This window comes from Cavia porcellus, unplaced genomic scaffold, assembly GCF_034190915.1.
Source record: "Cavia porcellus strain 051 isolate PalLab524CR breed Dunkin Hartley unplaced genomic scaffold, mCavPor4.1 scaffold_27, whole genome shotgun sequence".
NCBI classification, from domain to species: Eukaryota; Metazoa; Chordata; class Mammalia; order Rodentia; family Caviidae; genus Cavia; species Cavia porcellus.
The window spans coordinates 25,870,486-25,888,509 of record NW_026947510.1 but is presented as its reverse complement, the minus strand read 5'-3'; the positions used below and the strand labels follow the sequence as shown (position 1 = coordinate 25,888,509).

The following is an 18,024-nucleotide window of genomic DNA, read 5'->3' as shown; positions in this document are numbered from 1 at the left end:
ACATTAAATGTTGTTACAAAGATCTGTTTCTCATGAATATAATAATTTTCACTTTGGATTATTTACTGAGGATCTGCCTAACGTGTACTAACATTTCTTCATTCTCTAACATATGTGTGCATTTGTAACATAATGGTGTAAATTAGTGAGATGCCTGGAATGCTATATAATAAAGAAGTGCCTTTATTTTCTCAAAATCAAAAAAGCAACAGGGATCAATAGGTTGAGGCTTTTGCTAGTCTAAGACATGCTCAATAATTATTGAACCAATTCTTTAATACTTTACCATACCGTATGTTAACCCAAAATAGAAAATGTTCTTCTGAAATAAGTGAACTGTTTTATCATAAGACAAAATAGACAGAGATTTCACATTTATTTTAAAAACTCTATCCCAATTCTCTTTCTGCAATATTGTTGCAATGTTGCAAAATTTCACACTAAAAAAAAACGTTGGTTAATCTTTAAACAGGTATCTGGACCATTGCCTATTTCTGATTTAATAAGCTCTGAAGGCAAATCAGTATTTGCTTAGACCACGAAGGGATGAGTTATGGATCACAGACTTCTGCGTGTGGAACTAAATGATGGGCACTTCATTCCTGTCCTGGGATTCGGCACCAGTGTACCTAGCAAGGTATTAAGACCATCTGGGGCTTGAGGATTTGTGAGGAAAGTCTTAGCATGAGTGGAGGCTGGCCAGTATTTTTCAATCAGTGCTCCTCCGTGACACAGGGACTCACTTGGATGTTGGTTTCTTCAGGCGAGAGTCACTGACACGTGAGGACAGGGACTGGCATTCCACTCTGCACTGTGCTGCCTCCATATGAGGCTGCTGCGTGTCCGGACTCTGCTCTGCCCTTGCTTCGGTGCGCCTCACTGCCCGCCGTGAGGCATGGGAGCCAGGATTACTGCTAGTCGCATCTGAAGTCCAATTGTGTTGGATTGTTTTATTTGTTGAATTCAGAAATGTTTTCCTCCTTCCCGGTAGACGTAGCCCAGAGAAATCTTTGTGGCAGAACTTACTAGAAGCAAGGGACATAGAAAAGGTGAAAAGGTATTGGTATTCTGCTGAGGAGCAGCCTGCTGGGCCCAGCTCAGCAAATGCTGGACTGGAAATCTAGTTAGGGTACCACAGGCACCACTCCCCATGCTGGTCAGTTTATCTGAAAGAAAACACAACCTCATGGGAGAGGTAAACACTGCTCCAGTGAGGTGAGTCCAAGTTCTTGGGCAACATTCATTACAATGAATTTGAAACAAAAGCACAGGGATATACTTCTAAGGCAATCATGAGCCAATGGATGAGCCACTAAGCTGAGAAAATATTTTCCTTCCACATAATTACTCAGTCTGTGCCCGAGGTCCAGCCACATAAAATTTCTGTCTCACATTGCTTATCTGAGTCATAGCTTTAGTGATAGCTTTTCTTCATAGACCTAATTGACGTGAAAGATAAATAAGGATCCAACCATAGATTCAAGCTTAATAAATGTATACTGACCAGCAGCCCTGGCTGAGATCACGGAAGGCTGTGGAAACAGTATCTGATGATTTCACTGCAGAGAATAACACTTCTGAAATTCATAAAACTAAATAGAAAATCATGTGTTTACTTTTGAGGTTTGTTGTTCAACAAAAGCTCTTCAGAATCTTCCCCTAGTCTTGGCAGACCAACTTACCCATTTTGTGCAGTCCTAGTGAAATACCTGAGGCTCAGCTGTTTAGGAAAATGACAGATTGATTTCTTCCAACTGGAGAAGTTGGGAAGCTCAAAGGAAAAGGCACTGCCATTGGCACAGGCCTTCCTCCTGCATCACCCTAATGCATAAGGCAGGAGAGGAAGAGAACATGCACGTAGCAGGCAGAGTGGGCTTGGAGGCCACCAGCCTTCTCATTGGTGCCATTAATCTGTTCCTGGGGGCAGATCCCTCACAGCCTGAGGGCCTGTCCTGAGGCCCCACCCACACACCATTGTACTGGAGATTGCATTTTCTACATGCTTTTTGGGACACATTCAAACCAGTGCATAAACAAAAATCAAAACCTTACTCTAATTATACCTTTACAAAATGGAGTGAATTTTATTTTCAGAGAGAACAACTACTTTACAAATTCTTTACACAGTGTGTTTCTTTTCTTATGTATATAAACTCTGTAAATATTCCTTGGAGATACTGTAGCTTGGCGCCAGACCACTGCAATGAGCTGAGTTACATGATGTTTTTACTGTTGATTTGTTTGTTTCTCCACTTGTTTTTAAAGGTGCATGTGGACTATAATCTAAATACATGAAACAAGGTGTATGTCTTTCTTACAAAATATGTTATTTTTGAAAAATGCATTTGGTCATTTGAACTTTCAGAAAGTTGTAATCTTGTTGATGTGAAGTGTTCCTTGTTAATGTGTGTTCTTGATCTAGGTGACTGTTTAAGGTTGGGATGACTGCAGAAATGTCTTAAAATAAGACAACCATGAAGTCCTCCACATCACTTCACCATAAATATAAAATACAGGCATGTCACACACAACGTTATTTGCAGCATTTTTACCATACTATAATGTTTTCAAAACTTTGAGTCAATTCTCTTTACTCTTCTTATCACCATATCAACTACAGTTATGTAATACTCTCAATTATTTGTCATCTCAGCAATGTTTCTAGCATTTTCATCAGGCAGATATTGCTTCTGAAAAAATCAATTTCTTTGATTACCATATAAGGCAATGCATTCGTTGAAGTTTTATGATGAAATTGCCATGATACATCATATCCTAAATGATCACTACTAATGCTGTCTCTTTTAATTGCCAACACATCTGAAATTGTTTCCTCTCCCAAAGTGTTGAGATCTTCAATGTCATTTATGTGTGTTGGAGTCAGTTGATTCCAAATCTTGTTCAAGTTGATAATTAAACTCCATTCACTGAATTGTGCGTATTTTTAGTGACCTCTGGACTAATACTTTTCAGAAGTTTTAAAATGTATTTTCCCCATATTCAGAAGAGAAACCCTTAGTAATAAAAATTCACAGCTGCATTAAATATATTCTTGCCAACAGATTGATCTGCAAATAGTATCTTTGGTTGCACCTCCAGGTTCCTAAAAGTAAGGTAACGGAGGCCACCAGATTAGCTATAGATGCTGGATTTCGCCATATTGATTCAGCATATTTGTACCAAAATGAAGAGGAAGTAGGACTGGCCATCAGAAGTAAGATTGCAGATGGCACTGTGAAGAGGGAGGACATCTTCTACACTTCAAAGGTATTATTGGTATGCTGTTGTGCTTGTGTGCCTATGTTTTTACTGTGACTATGTGGGGATGACAGTGTATGATAGGACACTGGCTGCTTGATAAATTATTGCTTATTTGTACAACTGCTATTCATATTTAGTTATGCATTTAAATTGGATGCAAAACAGATAAGATGATGTCTTGGCCATCAGTGAGGTAACTGAATTGATGACTTGAATATCGAGACACTTTACCTCTTTGAGTGTTCTATCCCTGTTGAATAGAGTAAGACAGTAAGGTGACCAGATTCTAGCTTTTGTGATCTCTTGTGCAACTCTCTGAAATTATTTTCATCTGATTTTAAATTTTCATTTTTTCACTAAGAAAGAACAATCTTTGAGTATTAGAAGGATACACCTAAAATCTGATGCCTTGTGAACTATGAAGACAATCTAGTGTTCTCCTCTTTAGTTATTAGACTACAAGACTACTAATTCTTCCCCATTTAGCTGAACACACAAAACTGTAGACTAATTTGTGTACCATTTTATAAATGTAATCAAACATATCTCATTACCATTGAGAAATATTTAAGTTTTGAGCAATTTTTCCTTCATTTGAATAGATACATTGTCCATAAACAAACATGAAAAAACTTTTGCATGTGCAAGACAGACGAAAAGAAACTAAAGAAAGCACTGGGTATGATTTACCATTGCTCACGTGGTTTCCACCAGTGGAAGACTGTGTTAAGGGAAACAAGTCAACAAAATTGGCTCAAACGTTAATTTCTGATTTCATTCTTTACTCTCTGTAGCTTTGGCCCACTTTCAGTAAACCAGAGTTGGTCCAACCAGCATTGGAAATGTCACTGAAAAAACTGCAACTGGACTTTGTTGATCTCTATCTTATTCATTTCCCAACACCTTTGCAGGTAAACAACTTGTGTGCACAGAGCTCTTTCGCTGATGATATCACCTTAAATATTATTTATGTAGATGTTTGAAGGAAGAGTTTTTAACAGGAAGCAGTGGGCACTGTACCAGAGGAAATCCTAAAGAATAAATACTTATATCCTCATCTTGAATTCTTCCCTCCACACTTCTTGCCTCCAAGAGATCAAATTCAACAATTCAAACCCTGTGTCTCAAAGACTTGAGAAATAACAAAAGTCACCATTAGAGTGAAAAAACATATTACTGAGCCTGTTTGATACATAGGTGTGTCTTAGACTATCGTATGTCCTGTAGGATATGGAGCTCAGGTTGTTTTCCCTGGGTCAAGAAAGAAGTTTATTGTGGCTGGAAATGAAGGCCATGTAATTACTTCCTTACCCAGTGTGTGTGTGTGTGTGTGTGTGTGTGTGTGTGTATGTGTGTGTGTATGACAGAGAGAGAGAGAGAGAGAGAGAGAGAGAGAGACAGAGACAGAGAGAGACAGAGACAGAGAGATAGACTGAGACAGAGAAAGAGAGAGATAGACTGAGACAGAAAAAGAGAGAGAGAAGGAGACAGAGAGAGAGATAGAAAGAGACAGCAAGACAGAGGCAGAGAGAAGGAGACAGAGAGACAGGGAGAAGGAGACAGAGAGAGACAGAGAGAGAGACAGACAGAGAGAGAGAGAGAGAGAGAGAGAGAAAATCTTTCTCTGTAGGAAAATACGGGGGCTGACAAATGTGAAATGAGACCCTACTAAACTTTGGAAAATAGCACTCAGAAAACATGCAAAAATAAATGATTAATGGAAGCCTGTCTCTAAAGAACATTTCTTACTATTTTGAAAGAAAATATCTTACAAATATCAGTTTTTAAAGTGTTGCTAGCATGCTTCATAAAAAGCAGTTATCCTGGCACCCAAACACTTGTTCAGTAGCCAGTTGTGGCAACACAAATTTGTGAAAATTCTCTGAAACGTTTGCTTCTATTGCAGCCTGGGGAGAAGGTTATACCGCAAGATGAACATGGAAAGCTGTTGTATGACACAGTGGATCTCTGTGATACGTGGGCGGTGAGTGCCTTGGAGGAGAGAGCACAGGGATGGGAGCAGGAAGACGGTCAGATTTGATCTTCAACTGAGTGTGTGGGCTGTGCATCGTGCACTCTAGAAACTTAGGACTTTCACAAGGACTAGGTTGGCGGAGTAGTGCCCCAGAATGCTGTGCTGAAGTGTAACAGAAACAGAAGAGAAGAACTGAAGGAAATACTCCTCGGCATCTCCTTCCCTTCACCTGCAGTGGTTTCTTCCATTTGGTTCTGAGGGACAAAGAATTTTTTTTTCCTACTGTCACTCTTGTCCTAGGAGTGTAACAATCCTGGACATCAATCACCAGCATTTCTCAACAGTGTTACTTCTACAGTTGTTTCTGATAGATGTATTGATTTGGAGATGATTGCACACACTGTACTTCATACCGTTTCTCCCCAGGCCATGGAGAAGTGTAAGGATCTGGGATTGGCCAAGTCCATTGGGGTGTCCAACTTTAACCGCAGGCAGATGGAAAAGATTCTCAACAAGCCAGGGCTGAAGTACAAGCCTGTCTGTAATCAAGTGAGTGCCCTCCTAGTCAATTCATTCTGCTTTTCTTTCCCATGTGCTACTCCTACTTGGATGTCTCTCTTTCTCACCCTCTTCTCTTCATTTTGCTTTCGTGGTGCAGAGGATGCTTGGAGTGGAGACCATTTCTGGGGTGTTGTAGATGATCTTTCATTATGAGTGTGCTTGAGAATATCTTATTGAAACAGATGGGATAAATGATGTGTAAAATGCAGGGCAGGTAAAGTTAATCAAGAAGGTAGTTGGGAGTGGCACTCATTAGTTCGACCTTCAGGACAAGATGCATTTGTCCTTGAGCTATGAACTGTGACCATTCATTTGGTGGGCACAGCTCCGGTTTAGAACGCTGTGTACGGGAATTAAAGCAAAGGGCGGGCATTAAAGAAGTCTGGAATTATTGGAAGATAAGATTGACTTTGTTTGGAATTCTAATGTCTGAGTCTCTTACCACAATCTCTGAGTGGATTTTTGATGTTTGAGTCTTTCATTTTGGTGTCCCTACTTTCAGGTATATTGACCAGAGGCATAAATATGGGAAGATTTCACTGTTGACTTTGCCAGTCCCCCAGGATGTAGGAAGCGCGTCGCTCCTTTATGGCAATATTAATGTTGGATGAAACCAACACTCAGATGCTTACTAGAATGTAGAGCCAGGCAAGGTATCCAGGCATATTTTAGTCACTTCTTATCAGTTGTTCCAGCATATTTATTCTGTTTGGTTCTGAATTCTTTCTTTTTAACAGCTTCCAGTCATGTAGTAGTGCATCTTACTTGTGAAACAGATCATCAGCATTCATCAATTTGCTATGTAATTGTAAAGCAACATTATCTTGTAATATAAATATTCAAGATTATTGTCATTTCAGTACTAATTTTATCAGTATTTCTTATGATAACCATTTCAATCCATTAGAAAATTTGAAAGAATGATCAAGAAAATCCATCCTTTTCCACTTTATACCCTCATTTTCTTGTTTTCTATGCAGTTAAATATTGGTACAAATATGTGTGTATATTTCCATTTTTTGCATAATATTTTGCTTAACCTCTTCAAAGTAAATTCTTTAAATGACTATTTACCCTTAGAAACACAGAAAACATCTCCTAGTAAAGTAAGATATTTCCCCACAGTTACAATTGCATTGTTAAGAATAGGGAAGTATTGATTCCCTCTCATCTTCCAATGCACACTCCACATACAAATTTTCCATTATTTTTTCAAAATATCTTTTGTACTTGCCTTTTTCACCAGGAATAACTTGTGGTTTACATGTAAGTTTTTATAGCATTCATTTTTTCCATGATGCTCACATGAAATTGGGCAAATATTCTATTCATCAGATGCTTTACTTGTAATTAGATATAAAATTTGGTTCTGTATTTTAAATCTTGTACCTTAGTAGTTAGTTCAGATGCTATATTAGACTGCTGACCATATTTGGAAAGAAAATACCTGTCGCATGTCCTGTCCATCAAAGTTCATCCCAGCAGAATACCCCAAATGACAAATGGTCTCACTGATGATTCTTCTTGTCTCTTTGTTCAGGTAGTTGGAGTCAGATCTCTTCTTCATTTCTTTTGTTTGTTAAGTTTTTGTTTATCAGCTGTTTCCAGTGCTGCCTATCGCACTCAGGACTTTGTGCATCAGATCTCTTCTTTGGAAGCCTCCATTCCCTCACTGCATTCAGTAGTAGGCTGCTGATCAACAGTCATCAGCAGAAGTTATGTCCTAAACAAATTTTCTACAGAATTGGATATTTGTTAATGACATTTGCCTGATTTCATTTACATCATGAAAGCTTGTCAATGGCATTTTTATTTTTAACTATTAATTTTAGTTGTATTAACATTATATTTTATAAGAGAAATTTGCATATCAAGTAAAAATAAGCTATAATTTTACCTACATATTAGTAGGATCATTAACTTCTCTTTACTTATCAATGTTGTGAGAACTGAGCTATCATAATCGTCATGAACACAAAGTATTTCGTGACCTCTTTCTGTACTTTCTACAGTAGTATCAGAGGATTGTGTTAATATGTTAAAGTTCACTTTCCTCAATTTTGCCTTTGAAGAAGAAATTGCCCAAATACTTTGAGCCAGGTTCCTACTGTTACTGAAGAGCTCTGGCCTTAACATTGCATTATCATATATTTGTCTCTTACCGATAATGTGATGCTCCCATCTGTGGAGCACCCTGGACCCAACCTTCTTCCTTGAGGCTCTCCAACAGAATTTGGTGTCCTAGATGAGACTGGCATCTTCTGGTGTCCTCATTTGGTGAAATCACCTCTAAGGGCTTTACCTGTGACTTCTCTGGCCCCAGAAGAGAGGAACACAGAAAGAGAGTGCCTGCAGTTGCTGCAGACCTCCTCTTGCTCCTTGGGTTCAGTGTCTTCTGCCCCTGAAATGGAAAGGTCAAGATTTTTAGAATTTACAGTCCCAACTTTTGCTACTGACAAATCTTCCCATTGTTGCACTTTGGGCCTTGTCTTTCTTTGATTTTCTTGCCATTTGGAACTCACTCGAGCAATTTGAAATTCTCCTGAACCAAATGGAGCCTTCAACATTTTGATTGATGGGGGAAAACTTGTGTCTTTGTAGTTTGTGACCTTGCCAGTTGTTTGCAGGGAATGAATGCAAAGGTGCACAAAGAAGGAAGGACATTTGGACATCTCTGTTGCAATTGGCATAGGAATGCAATATGCTAATACTAACTTAACATCCCCAGCTACAATTTCAGCAATCTGGAGCCTAAAGATGTATTTGAATTTTAATGCAATTGTTGTATGGATTATATTGTGTGTCAATGTGATTGCTAGTCTGTGTTTGTGATAGTAAAATCCATGAGAAATAAAGGAATGCTGGCAGATAGTAATAGACCTATTGGAAATTCATTGACATGAAAGTACTTAGACTCTGAAGAGAAAGAGAAGTCTTCCAGCTGGCCTAGGGTCAGTGACCTTGGATGCCCACCAGAGGTTTTAAGGTGACTGATCCATGATACCCACTGTCTTCACGGGGTCCCATTTCCACACTCATTTTTCTCCTCGGAGCTTGTGGGCACCTGTGGGAGAGGTGCACAGAGTCCACCCACTTCAGTTTTCAGGAATTCCTGTCTTGTTTTACTTTTCTTCTTTCTGTCAGTTGATGCATTTGTATCATCACCAACTCTATCCATAATTCAGCCACACCCACAGGGTCAAGGGCCTTCACTGTAAGTAGAGGAGATGTCACAGCACTTGACGTTATTGCACAGCCACTGCTTCAAGGTGCCATGAATGGTTCCTGCGTTAGCAGTCTGCATTCTCAGTACCTGCAGTGGTGAAGCTGGGTTTCCCTTCATTCCCCTTGGGCTCTACATGGAGAAGACAAGCTAGGCTGCCATGTCTGGTGTGGCTCTTGATATTCTCAGGAGGAAGGACAGGGAGAGGACAGGAAAGCAAAGAAAAGAGAGGAAAGCTTGGGTCAGGTGGAGCCCTCTCTCCTGATGGGAGGAAAGGACCTGCTCAACCACTGCAGAGGTTACATTCACCAAGTTAAAGTTGCGTGACACCCCCCTTTGCCTACCAACCCATTGCTCACATTGCCTAGGAGACTGGTGTTCTCTGGGCAGGAGCAGCTTGTTTATCAGGGATGCACAGCCCCAGATGTATGATCAACCTCAGCTTCAGCTGCTCCCTACCCTGTGTAACCTCTTCTGAGATACAGCTCGCTTCCCTCCCACATTGCCTCTCATTCTCAGCATTGGTAGGAAATGGGACACTTGGCTCTGATTTCATGCAGCCTGTGTTACAAAAGTGCCGAGCAAAGAGAGCAAGAGTGCAGTGGCCACTCTGCCAGGAAGCCCGGGGCCCGACACACGGGCTAACCTTGGCGTGAGTACTCCAAGGTGTGCATTCTTGCTCCAGTCATCACAAGCCTCTAACTCATTGGGCAGAATTAATTAAAACTTGTACTTTGCACTGTCCCTATAATTTGTAGAAATAACTGTCAAAAGTACATATGCATGGCTATTTAATTCTGCCCCTCGGAACTTATGGTGCTTTGCTTTGTTTTAAACAAAGTAGTGAGTCCCATTTTGTTTCTGTACACTTACATACTATATTTTCTCCTTAATTTTGCTTTGTTTGATTGGAGGCTCTTTGGTCCTCTATCTGGATATTTTCTGGAAGATAACAGATTATTTGGGTTTATTTGGAAAATTGTTATTTTAGTCAATCCTAGCTGAAAAGTAGATATGAAAAGTGGTAGCCTTCAGATTCTGCATGACTAAAGACAAAAAGTGAAGTTTTCAGAGCCAGTTAATGGTATACAAAAATTTAATTCAAGACTCACAAATATGTCTTTGAGATTAGGCACATAACCAGGTAGCTTCAACCTGTTTCAGCTTGTGAGAATTTAATTTAAATTGTAGTGTTTATAAATTTGGTAAATTTACATTGGCACATTGCATTGTCTTAGAACTCAGATTTAAACAAGAAAATCTCTGACAAAAAGGTCAACTTGTTAGTAAGGTAAAACAGACTTCTGGGGAAAATGTTAGCACATATTTGATTCCATGTTAGTCTATCAGGATTGTATTTTCCTCTGTTGGACGCTTAAGATTCAACGTCCATTGCTTTCTGTATTACAAGCAGACATGACGTTCAGCAGTTTTTCTCTGGAAAATAAACAACTTAAAAGTGTTAACATCTCAATTTTCATGAAATAATTGATGCAAATACACTTGATAAATACAAATTGGATAAATATGCAAAAATGCACAAACAAAGGGAAATGGCTCATTCACCAATTATGTTAAAGTATGGAAACATCAATCATTAAAATTAAATTCAAATAATCTTGACTTCTTAAAATCTAGAGGAAACATGATAAATTCTGGTCTAGTAAATGGGTTTCATATTTCGTTCTTGTGTAAAAGTACCTTACAATGTTCCAGGCATGCAGACTCATGCCCATAATCCCCAGGCAGAGGGATCTTAAAATTGAGCCTCCATATCCTGGAGATTTATTAAATGTCTTCATGAAAGTTATTCTTTTTATCCCCATATGACAGGGAGAAGGAGCAATCTGACACTTTAATAAATTTGAGAGCAATTATTCTAGGGGAACAACAGGAAAAGACATACAGAAATAAAAACTTTAAGTGAAATTATAGTACTTTTTCCTATACTATAAATAGAATAAGAGGGATATGCAATGAAATATTAAATAAAATTAAATTTCTCATGCTTAAAATGTAATAAAAAATATGTTCTTAACTAGTAAACAGGCATTGATTCATATAGTCTGTATCCAAAATTTTACAGTACCTTGTGTGGTATTTTGTGTGTGTGTGATACATAGGTAAGGAATGTTAAGGTGTTGTCATGGCAAAAGAACTAACAAAAATGGAGCTGAATTGTTCAAAGATATTCTTTAAATTCTATATGATTAGAGTCCCTTAGGAATAAATTTTGCGGAAAAGAAAACCTGTATTTGGAACGCTGAGATGATTCTCTGTATATTATATTACTTGATTTTTCAGTTTGTCACCGGAAAACAATGCAGTACAAATGTAAAATCATATGCTTTCTTCCCAAATGATGACTCACCTGGGTGAGTATGAGTGGACTCTAACCAGCAGATACAGGTCAGCAATGCACAGTGATTTCTTTCATTGTAGAGAGTTAGAAAATGCACATAACACATTTTACTTTTCTTGTGTCTCCTTTCCCTCAGCCACTCTTCCTCATTTCTTGGTCCTTTTACAATTTGCAAAGAAAGTCTATCTCCTACTATGTATCTATTTCCTATTGTTCATCACTCACTTTATTCTCTGATTTACTTCTACTTTGCTGCCAGAGAAGCCGCGTGATACTTAAGTTTATGTCTGATTTATTTCATTTAACATTCCAGTCTTACGGTGCATCTGCTTTTCCTACAAATGACTCACATTTGTCATTTTTGATCCCACAGTTGTACTCTATTGTGTATAAATAGCATATTCTCCTTAACCATTCATCTGAGCATAGACGTATAGGCTGCCTTCAAGATTTAGCTATGAATGTATTGTGATTAACAGAGGTATTCACATATCGCTGTAATGTGATGACTTGGACCCTTTTCAGAAGATACCTAAAAGAGAAAGAGTAAGCAGTTGGATATTCTATTTTAGCTTTTAGAAGAATGTCTCATTGATTTCCATAGTGTTAGCACAGTTTGACATCCCCACCAACTGGGTAGAAGGTGCCATTTGCCCCACATTCTAGCCAGCACTTGTTACCATTTGATTTCATGACGATAGTAATTCTGGGATGACATTGAATCCCAGTGTTATTTTAATTCACATTTGTCTAATGTTCCAAGATGTTGCACATTTTTGATGTTATTTATTGACTAATTGGTTTTCTTCTGAGAAATATCTATTCAAATGTAACCTTTTGGCTATACTAAACTTGTTTTGTAGGCAAATTAATTTTCTTTGATTGAGTAAAATTGATGAGAATTAAAAGAATCATTTCTTCTTTTAAAACTACCTTTTAAACTGGATTTCTTCTGCTCTTGTTAGTTGTTTCATATTTTTCTTGTGAACATTGTAGCAGGTGACTGTCAAAATTCTGTTTAATACTGGAGGATACTAACTGTCATCTACAGGACAAGTAAGATGAAAGTTAATAGGGTCATCATCAATCTCTGTTCAGGGAATGTAGATTGGAAGTGCTTACTTGACTGGTTATGGTCACACCACAAATAAACTCATTTTTAAAGTATCATTTTCGTCTGACTTCTGCAGGGAATAGAATGCTAACTCCTTGCCCAGCAGGATCCGACCTATGCTTCTGTCCCTGTTAGCACAGCTAAAATCATTTTTGTCCTTGAGACTTTGCTTTCAGATGTCTGGGACCACATCCTTGCTTCCGGAATGGTGCCATGTCCAAGGCTGCATGAATTCTTTCCCTGTGCCAGACCTGGACATTTATCATGTCGCTCTGTAGTCCAAAATACAATCGTTTCTTATTCAGAATAATTGTTTAATTCTTTTTGGCTTTTTAATTTTAGGAGTTTTAAAAATTTTCTTTTCTTTCAGGAGGTAGTGACATTTTCTAATTAAATATTTCATGTTGCTCAGCTGTTAAAGCTCCATTTCCCTTCATGTTGGTTTCCTGCCTTCACATAATCTAGTGTTTTGCTGTCTTCTTGCCCACTTGCAGGTGGAATGTCATCCTTACCTCAACCAGAGCCAATTGCTGGCTTACTGCCGATCCAAAGATATTGTCCTGGTTGCCTACTGTGCCCTGGGAACTGCACGAGACGAACAGTGGTAAAGACAGTAGGGATTTTACTTAAAAACCCACTGCGGATCACACATTTGTACTGTGTGTTCAGCACAAGTGAGTTCCCTTGCAGACGGTTCAGGGAGGGGAACACTTCAATCCTATCAAATTTTCAGATGACGCTGACCTTTCTGGTGTGAGGACAGGAGTTATGGAACTCTGTGCTAGGCCCAGCACTTTTGTCTTTCAGAAGACTGATAAACTGAGTTGTCAGCTTCAGAGCCTGAACATTTTTGCCTTTTGATGCAGGGTGGACCCAAGTTCCCCAGTTCTCTTGGAAGATCCAGTTCTCTGTGCCGTGGCAAAAAAGTACCAGCGGTCTCCAGCCCAGATCGCGCTTCGCTACCAGCTGCAGCGTGGGGTTGTGGTGCTGGCTCAGAGCTTCAATGAGAAGCGGATCAAAGAGAACATGCAGGTGACGCGGCCGTGTGGACCTCGGGGCTCCTACACGGCACCCTCCGCATTCGCGCTACTTTGTGAGCTCTTGGCCATGCTTTGCCTAAGGGAAATTTGCTGTGAAATACTTCAGATTTACTTTACAGAAGGGAATTTCTACCAGCTTTGTCCTTCTACTGTGGCAGCACGAAAGGCAACTGGGACTGGAGGTATTAGGACTGAAGAGAAAACAGAAAAGTGGGCTTCAGCATCCAGTTTGCAGTGGTCTAAATAACCCCAGGGAAATGACTGTGTCTTTCCTCTTTGTCTGGAATGAGGGAACGTGACAATATTACAGGGCATTGCCTTGTGGAAGTATTTGTGATTTTCCTTTTAATTTGGACTTTAAATCAACTGGAATGGCTTTTATTAATACTGCATGAAATAATGAGACACATACACATATACGTTTTTAATGCATAGCCAAGTTTCCTAGCAACAGTTACTGAAAATGTAACACTTTCCCACAGATCTGTATTGCCACTTCCGTTATACCTAATGTTCACAGTATCTCTCTGCCTTATCTCTTGTGTTCAGATGACTTATTTACTTTTCTGTAGTGTTTTAATCAGATAGGGAAATAAGTTGTGTTGAATGGCAAATATTTTCCCTAACTCTTCCTTTCGAAAAACAGTGTTTTGTAACACTGTGACAGTGTATTGTCACGTTCCCACTGTAGGAATAGATAGGCAGTCATCAATCACAGAAAAACAAATCAAGAAGTATTTGATTACGTTGAGAATAGAAGCTCTGTTCGTTAAAATAGGTCATAAAGAAAATGAAAAGACAAGCAAAGTTTGGAAATATCTGAATCTCAAAAATTAACACCTAGAATAAATACATGGGGTACATTACTGTATACAATGTTCCTTAATAAGTGAGTATACCTTTGCATAAAATTGAGAATCAGTCGATCACTTTCCACCAGGCAGTGTATTTTAAATGTTTACTTGAGGATACACTGAAACTGAAAATTATATCAGTGAGAACCGAACTATTGATAACGGTGATATTTGCAGCCTAAAACTGTGATATGAATTTTCCAATGTTTAGGCTACAGTTTAATATATTTCATGAATATTGTGACACTTTTCTTTGTATAATTTTTATTTATTTATTTACTCACAAATCTAAAAAATTTGATTTTCTTTTGATAGCTTTCTTGTTTACATTATCGAAGTATCCAAATGTATGAAAAAATTAAGAATAGAGCACTGAACACTTTCTAGGAAGGCCAATCAGTTGTGCCATTATTCACCTCCCTTTGCTCTCGCAATCTGACTTTTTTTGGAGCATTACTATTAATTTACAGATCCACTAGTTTCAATGTGTTAGCAACTCTTGAAAATCCTGTTGACACTTAAACTCTCCTTACGTCAGATGATGACTTCCTTTTCAAGCCAGTGTATGCTCCCTTTGATTACACTATCATAAGATTTTAGAAAATACGCGCCTTCATTCATATGGGAACAATTTGTTTTTATCTTGTTTCCCAATGCTATGCAAAAATCAAACTATTCATGAAACTTGCTAAACAGTAGTTTTTTAAAACTCAGTTTCTACATTTTTTTGAATCTTGAAAGTGCACCATCTTTCAGTAAATCTGTTTTCTATCTTTTCTACTTTCTTTTAAGGTCTTTTTTGTAATACTTTTAATACATTGCAACAAACTTGGATTTCTCTTTTGTTTTCAACTGACATCCTTCTCAATTTGAGTTTTTCACTCCATGACATTAATAAATTTTTAGAAATTTAGCATCTGTTTTATTTTTTTCTAATTTAGTAGTGCTTAAAATTAAATGAAGGCCTTAGGTATGCTAGGCAAATACTGTACCCCTTCTATATATCCTTAGCACTTCTCGTCTTTTCTATATATTATCTCTACACCATTTAGTTACTTTTACTTGGACTGAGTGACAGTATTTAGCATAAAAATGGTAAAACTCGTCTACTTGCTTGATAGGTATTTGAATTCCAGTTGACTTCAGAGGATATGAAAATCTTAGATGGCCTGAACAGAAATTTTCGATATAATACAGCTGATTAGTAAGTATCTCTGATAAACATGTTGCCTCCATTTTTTTTTTCTGGGAAAGAGTGTAACACACGTGCTAATATTATGTCAAAACCAGGAGACAGTGATTGGTTTGAGTCAGGCATGAGACACAGGTCTCATTCTGTGAGTGAAACCAGGCTCAGTGTGGATTTGCACACCTGGGACTCTATGCATCTTATTCTGCAAACCTTTCCATATCAGTCCCATATGTTATGTGCTAAATACAGCATATGCTAACATTCTTAAATGTATCCATACTAACATCTGTCCTAGTGTAGGGAAAAGAGAAGAATTGGGACCAGAGTGCAATGAATTCTGTTACTCTTTCTTTCTATAATTTTTGTTTCTTCATATTTACTCACCAATCTAAAAAGTTGGGTTTTCTTTTGAAAATTTTTTCCTTTTCATTGTGAAAATTTCCAGATGTACAAAGATTGTAAGCAGAGAGTACTGAACATCTCCTAGCAAGGCCAGTCAGTAGCGAAATTATTCACCTCTCTTTTCTCTCCCAATCTGCAGGAAGTGGGAATCAATGACTATCTATTTATGTTATAAATATTTTAATGAGTGTTGAATCTATACCTCTACAGGAGCCTCTGTATTCCTACAACTACCTAGTGTACATAGACTTTGGGTATTATTGGTGAGACCTAGTGATATATTTCTAAAACCAATTGTACATTATCTTCTCTCGTATATCTCAATGTCTGATGCAATTAAAGGCATTTCCATTAGTCTGCTCCTAATATGTGCTGCATATTAGCAACTGTCCTTGTCTCCCTGTGGGGTCGTTCATCAGAACACTTCAGTGTGATGTCCTTAGTAATTTCAGCCCTTACTTCCTTCCCATTACACATCTGTCCAGTGCTCTGACACCACGTTTGTCTCAAGAATGTCTCATATTGGTGGGGAAAAATTAGTATGAATCATTTCTACATTTTAAATCTCTTAATAAGTAATGGTTTGAGTCACTTTCTATTTTGTACTGGTAAAGTACAGACATTGCCAAATTGAAAAGTAAGATGTTAAATTATGGAACTCTATCTTATAAGTGAAATGCTTTCAATTTCTGAATGTAACAATTCTCTTGAATGTGATGGGCAATGAGGTGGTAACTAATGAATTTATACAATGAAAATGAAATTGCTAGCCTAGGTTTGTACACCTCAAAATATGTCTTAGTGTTGACCAGTATCTGTACTTGTCCTTGTTCAAATCTAGAAAGTTATCAGCCTGTTTTCATTGAAGATTAAAAAATAGGCTTGCGGGGCTGGGGGTTTAGCTCAGCGGCATAAGTGCCTGCCTTGCAAGCAGGCAGTTGTGAGTTCGATCCCTGGTACCGATAAAAAAAAAAAAAAGACAAAATAAAAATAGGCTTACATCCTGGTTTTGCTTGTTGACACATGAGGCTTAGGGTCAAAAATATTTTGAAATTTCATGTCTGGACATTCTTTGTGTGAAATTCCAGATAAAAATTTGATCAAGAAAATGTTAATTATGGTCAAAAGTTTATTATAATGCTGGGCATGGTGTCACATGCCTGTAATTGCAGCACTCTGGAGGAGGATCACCATGAATTGGAGGCCACTCTGCGTTACATAGTGAGCTCAAGCCAGCCTGAAACTACATAGTGAGACTCTGTCTCTGGAAAAAAAATTCACATAAGATCATGTTCATGAACTAAGAAAGGCAGATTTAAAACCAGTCAGTAATGAAAAGGACTAAATTTAATTCAATGACAGCTTCATAGAAATCGCTCTACACCTCTAAAATTGAGTAACTGAGCTCATACTATGCATTGTTTAAATCTTAGTTTTGCTGGACACCCCAACCATCCATTTGCTGATGAATATTAACACGGAGACCTGTGTCATGACCCCCATCAGAAGCTCCTGCTGATGAGTAGTGGTGCGGGCTCTGTTTCAGGTACAGCTTTCTGGCCATGATACTTCTTGTTCCTGGACGCTGTTTGTCAACTGACACACAGCTGGCACAAGTCTACAGGTCTACAAGGGAAGACACTCATCTTTGTTGCATCCAGAAAGTGATGAACAGTTGTTTGCCATAAAGATTCATCCTTTACAATCTACTACTTGCGTGATTTGTTTCCTTCTGAATTACTAGGACACAAAATCGATTTGCCTAGAGGCTTGGACAGCCAAATGGAAGCAGTAGCATTTGCCTTACAAAATTTCTGGGGTTGGAGTAGCTAAGAGTTCTCAGGCTGAGGAGAAGTGGCAGGTAGGAGGTATTTACGAGTCACTATTCCTTTGAAACTGTTTTTCACAGGCTGCAGTATCCTTTTCTTTGTTATGTGAGTGTACATTTCACTGCATGCAGACAGCATGATGTCTGTGTTCTGACTTTGTAGGTCTGTTCTGGCCCATAACTTGCGCTGATGAAATAGTTTGCCATGTGCA

At 38.3% G+C, this 18,024-nt stretch overlaps 1 protein-coding gene across 2 annotated transcripts; it reads left to right on the top strand.

Moving 5' to 3' along the window:
• The first annotated feature begins 468 nt into the window (after positions 1 to 468).
• LOC100724342 (prostaglandin-E(2) 9-reductase-like) lies at positions 469 to 17,693 on the top strand. 2 transcript variants are annotated; one of them, XM_003462723.4, is made up of 9 exons: positions 469 to 637; positions 3,100 to 3,267; positions 4,056 to 4,172; positions 5,168 to 5,245; positions 5,663 to 5,785; positions 12,991 to 13,100; positions 13,363 to 13,528; positions 15,512 to 15,594; positions 17,418 to 17,693. In XM_003462723.4, exons 1-9 carry the CDS (start codon positions 554 to 556, stop codon positions 17,458 to 17,460), a joined length of 972 nt encoding a protein of 323 aa, XP_003462771.1. In that variant the 5' UTR covers positions 469 to 553; the 3' UTR covers positions 17,461 to 17,693. The 2 variants fall into 2 exon arrangements, with proteins under 2 accessions (XP_003462771.1, XP_012999943.1); XM_013144489.3 differs by having other exon boundaries at positions 539 to 637; positions 17,531 to 17,693.
• Positions 17,694 to 18,024: the final 331 nt, after the last annotated feature.

What these genes read in the sequence shown, in the direction of transcription:
- LOC100724342 (XM_003462723.4), top strand. Translation starts at nt 554, where the DNA reads ATGGATCACAGACTTCTGCGTGTGGAACTAAATGATGGGCACTTCATT. An exon ending in ACATCTTCTACACTTCAAAG is followed by an intron (nt 3,268 to 4,055) that starts GTATTATTGGTA and finishes TACTCTCTGTAG; the next exon opens with CTTTGGCCCACTTTCAGTAA. An exon ending in GGATCAAAGAGAACATGCAG is followed by an intron (nt 13,529 to 15,511) that starts GTGACGCGGCCG and finishes CTTGCTTGATAG; the next exon opens with GTATTTGAATTCCAGTTGAC.